A 4,886-nucleotide genomic window follows, 5' to 3' on the forward strand; every position below is an offset into this window, starting at 1 on the left:
GTGATGGTGCTGTTAGTTGATGAGTTAGGCTTGGGATATGCAGCTCTCAGAAAAAGCGTTGGGGAATCCTGGCCTTCATGTTAAAACGTATCAGAGACACCAAAGGAGAGTAACAGGTTTGGAAACACACTCTCTCTCTCTCTCTCTCTCTCTCAAAGCAGTTTACAGAAATTCATAGCCTACATGTCATATATTAAATATATAGGTGTCACATATATACTATACTTTACTGATCGCGATACATCACACTATATTACAAAACAATTACATTACACAACAGATACAGTTTTTGTATAATATAATTACTATACAATACTAAACAAATCTGTTATTTTGGGATCCTAAAGTGGTTGTGAGTCCCTCAGGCTGTGGCAGGCAGATACATATTTAGCTGTCAGTGGAGCTGCTGTCCCTTCTCCTAGGAGAACTTCAAGCTTCTTTTCTGTTGTTAACTTTGGGAAGTTTTGTTTTTTTGGCTATTTTTCCAAGATGTAAATCTCTTAGTGAAGATACTTTTTCCCAGTGGAGGAGGTAGTGTATCTCTGTCTGACCCAGTTGGTGGTCACTGAGCCTGTATTTAGTCAGGATCCGTCTCTTCAGTGTGCGGATACTCTGTCAAATAACAATTTAGTCTTCTTTGTTTTCTCCGATGTTCTAAATATTGGTCTTTTGAATGATTCATAATTAGTTTTGTTCTGTTGTGTTGTTATGAACCAGTGCTGATGGGAGCCTTGTTAGTTAGCTTCACCATCAGCTGACTGAGGGGACTGTTTTGTGGGGAAAAGTAAGCCTAAGGCAGCAGCAAGTATGGCCAGCTCCACCTTCAATGAAGGTGCCTCTGCCATGCTTTCTTTTACGGAGTTGTGGCTTCAGAGCACAGTTGTGATGGTCAATTCAATGAGAGAAACTGATCTCATTTCTTGAAAGCTGAGGCAGTCACAACTGTCAGTGGAAAACATAGGCACAAGAGTCTAAGCACAACTAAAATACATATGGTGCTGGAATGGACAATTAGACTTTAGAAAGTTGTGGCATCTACGTTTGGTCTTGTTCTGTGTCCATACAACTGTGGATGATACCCCAATGCTAATTCATTCATTGAGTTGATGTAGGCCTTATATGCCTGCCTTTTTATTAAATAATCCATATTCATGAGCTTGAAATATTCTATAATATTATTACTGATGTTTTTGAGCATTTCGTTTCAATAGAAATGTATTAAATTCCACTATTTAAATCTTATGATGCTGTTTTCTGAAAATTAGTTTTTTTCTCATTCTCCAGTATAAACATCTCAGCCTATGTACACCAAACTTTCCAGTTATACACTGAGCAGTATTCTGAAGATATTTACAGAGAGATTTGTTAATAAATCATTTCTGGCCTGATTTATGTGACATTATAATCAAAACAATATGGCGAAAATCCATTTTTTTAAGGCTATGGACAGTATATTTTGATTTCCTAGGTAATGAAAGGAGATATCCTGAAATCCCTGTGTAAGTTTGATTTCATCTTGTGTGTAAACAGAAAGAAAAACAGAATTTTGCACCTGGAGTTATCATATTTTCAGATCTACTAAAAATATATGCAACATCATGCATATTTAATGAGATAATGCATAATTTGCATAACTAAACATACAAATTTCAAAAGCTTGTAATAAATTTTTTTATATAATTGTGTAAATAGTCAAGTGAGGAAGTTTCATGGTGATATCTATTATTTTAAAATGTTACCCTATTCACCTGTAGCCTTAACACTGATAATTACTTTTTGCTGATGAAATCATTCCTAATGAGGACCAGGAAGTGGGCGGTAACTAACCATATTTGGAATGTGTGTGTGTGAAGCAATGAGTGCAATACCACTCTCAAAGTACAGGGGCGCTAGTGAGCACACCTCATACACACACACACACACTGACTGAAAAATGTGTTTTATGGGCCAATGCTAAAAATCACACAGGCTCCTTCAGATTGACTTCAGCATTCATTTAAAAGGGTTTCCCTTATGGGGACGTCATTTTTGGTCCCCATACCGTAAGAGTTCCCCATGACGTGACTGTGTAAACAGATTCATGTCCCCACAAGGTGTATACCAGAACACACACACACACACACACACACAGACACACACACAGAGACACACACACACAAACACACAGAGACACACACACTCTGTGATTTCAGGAAGACAGAAATACAAAAATAAAAACCATGCACGCCTAGAAATTCCTTCTTCGAAAAAAGAGTAACACCTGCACACTGACTGCAAGCCACAGAATTTATTCATCACAAACATGCAATTACATGTATGTGTTGGGCAACTAGGATCAGATCCCAGCTGTCTTATAGAGACAACTGTCGTCATCAAATACAGACATTAACTGTCAAAGAGATCTGCCAACAGATTATAACTGGACATCCCAGACTCACTGCTTTCTGTAAAATATTTTTACATTTTGTAAATGAAGTCGTCTCCAAGGTTGATCATTTGTCTCAGTGCACTCAGGATCAGAGTGTCGACATCATCATTGATGTCGGTTTCATCACTGTAGTTCTTTACAGGAAAGATGTAGTTCTCTGGGACTCCCACTGCTGCGCTGAAGTCTTTCACCTGAGTGGTAAACAATGGGAGTTATGTGGGTTTCTGTGCTCATATCCTGAAATATTTGGACTACAAAGTTAAGACACATGGGGTTATATTTATATCCAGACTCAGAAAGACAGAAACTCACCTTTTGCTTCAGGTGCTGGCTCTTGTACACATTCTTCAGATCATTTTCAGTTTCAGGACAGGCTAAATCAATGTAGGTGCCTATTGCCATTTGGGGAATCCCTGCAGACAGAAACACACTCAGTATTTTAGCTTTTTCAGGAAGTTTCTGTTCATTAAATCCAACAAATAATTGAACAATCTGTGGGTCAGACAATAAGAGATTTTACTTTGTAAAAAAACTATAAACATGTCTGAACAAGCTCTCAGTAAAAATGCAAACTTACGTCAGGAAAAAGCTTAAATCTGATCTGAAACCTGAACATTATTTTAGTTTTTTAGTCCTGATCTTTGTATTATGGGCTGTATCAAACTGATAAATTATTGATTATGGACTCAGTGTTAAAGTGCTGAACTCATGTTTGAGTGTTGGAGTCTGACCACTGACTTGAGATCCAGTTAACCTGCTTACCCAGCTCACTGGCTGCCTCTCTGATAACGGCCATCTTCTTCAGAACTGAGTCTGTAATTTCTGCTGAGTTAGCAGAAAGCACACAAACCAGAACATGAACTTTGTCGTCTGCAGAGGGACAGGGGTTGTAGCCTGGGTCCTCAGGAGACAGTGGAGATGAAGGCTTGAACTGGAAAACACAATTACATTATGACACTGTGTTTAAGAATGTAAGACGATTACTGGTTGTTAGGAGGTGAACTGGTGATCCAAATCTGAATAACTGCACAGCCCTAGGCAGGGTTATAATGGTTAACTAAACTATAACAGCCTTGGTCCTAGGTCACCTCAGCCTGCTGGTGTTGCAGCATTTCAACTCTTACTTCCTTAAAATGACAAACGTCATATTAGCTGATCACTAATTCATGTTAAAGAGCCCCTATTAAGCTTTTTTGGATTTTCCCGTATTTTAGTGTGCTGTATAGTTTTTGTGTATGTAATAGATATATAAAGTACAAAAGAACACATTTCCCTCCAAATGGATCTTTCTCCCCCAGAGAGCACTTGTTCTCAACTGCCTAAAACGTCTCGCCCACATTCCTGAAATTCCTCGTTAATGATCTCGTTGATTGAGAAAGCCAGCCCAGTTTTTCAGATGTGCTGCCCATATGTGCAGCCTCAGCGAGCACAGCCCGCCAGCTGCTTGTTTGTAATTTGGTTGACCAACAGAGTGGGCCAGCTGACCAATCAGAGTGCACCAGGTTTTTGAGAAAGGCGGGCCAAGTTCAGACAGTGATTCAGACAGAGGAGTTGCAGCAATGGGCAGTAAGAGAAACATAATATGTTGTTTGAACATCAAAGCATGTAAACCTACAGATATGATGCTGAAAAGCAGTATAATAGTCGTACCTGGTAACCCTCCTTCACATGTCCTTTCAGGGTCAGTTTGATGTCGTCAGCACAGATTCCATCTCCATCCTTCAGATCCATGACGTCATTGAAGACGAAATCACAGAATGTCTCTGGATTTCCTTCTTCTTTTCTGATTTTAAACGTTTCATACTGTAACACACAAAGATGAAATGCTCGTTTTAATCACAATAATCTACAGATTTATGGTTCTGCAGTGTTTCTTCTGTATGACGTCCCTGATACATTAATGTCAGACTAAACTCTGTTTATTCTCATGCAGATCATTTAGTTAGGGTTAAGTTGGGGGAAAAGTTAAAGAGAAAGATTCATCAAACAGCAGATGTTGCTTTAGAGGTTGATCTAAAGTTGTCTTACTGTTCCACTGGAACGTTTGTCAGAGGTCAAAGCCGGAGTAGTCACTCTGCCTTGTATGACGCTGCTGACAGAGCTGATGAAGCTGGACTTTCCAGCTCCGTCGGGTCCGTACAGAAGGATTCGGACATGTTTGATGTCATCATTTCCAGGCTTATACTCCTTCACATACTGGAGATCCCTCGCATTGTCTCTGTGAAAACAAGATTACATTTCTTTTTAGATTTTAAAGAATTCCCCAAATTTCTCCATCTTCATAAAAGTCCAGTTTCCTTTCATAAAGTCTAACTCTTGTGTATGTTTGAAACTGAATTCCAATAGAGTTGAAAACTGAGTGTACTGTTATGAAATGTAATTCAGTTGCTCTGGAACAGAATTGGAGCCTCACTGAAAGTCTCTATCTAAACTTCCCCATTCAGTTGTCAGTTTGAGT

The 4,886-nt window shown here is 38.9% G+C and overlaps 1 protein-coding gene across 1 annotated transcript in view; it reads right to left on the reverse strand.

The window, feature by feature from the left end:
- Positions 1–2,272: 2,272 nt before the first annotated feature.
- LOC144525936 (interferon-induced protein 44-like) overlaps positions 2,273–4,886 on the reverse strand; it is a 241,223-nt gene continuing 238,609 nt past the window's right edge. The window contains exons 6-10 of the mRNA XM_078263047.1: positions 4,457–4,646; positions 4,079–4,231; positions 3,191–3,359; positions 2,741–2,841; positions 2,273–2,619 (exon numbers count right to left, since the gene is read on the reverse strand). Of these exons, the coding sequence (XP_078119173.1) occupies positions 2,458–2,619; positions 2,741–2,841; positions 3,191–3,359; positions 4,079–4,231; positions 4,457–4,646 (775 nt within the window). The 3' untranslated portion in view covers positions 2,273–2,457. The remainder of the gene's footprint in view (positions 2,620–2,740; positions 2,842–3,190; positions 3,360–4,078; positions 4,232–4,456; positions 4,647–4,886) is intronic.

This window comes from Sander vitreus, chromosome 1, assembly GCF_031162955.1.
Source record: "Sander vitreus isolate 19-12246 chromosome 1, sanVit1, whole genome shotgun sequence".
In the NCBI taxonomy this organism is placed as follows: Eukaryota; Metazoa; Chordata; class Actinopteri; order Perciformes; family Percidae; genus Sander; species Sander vitreus.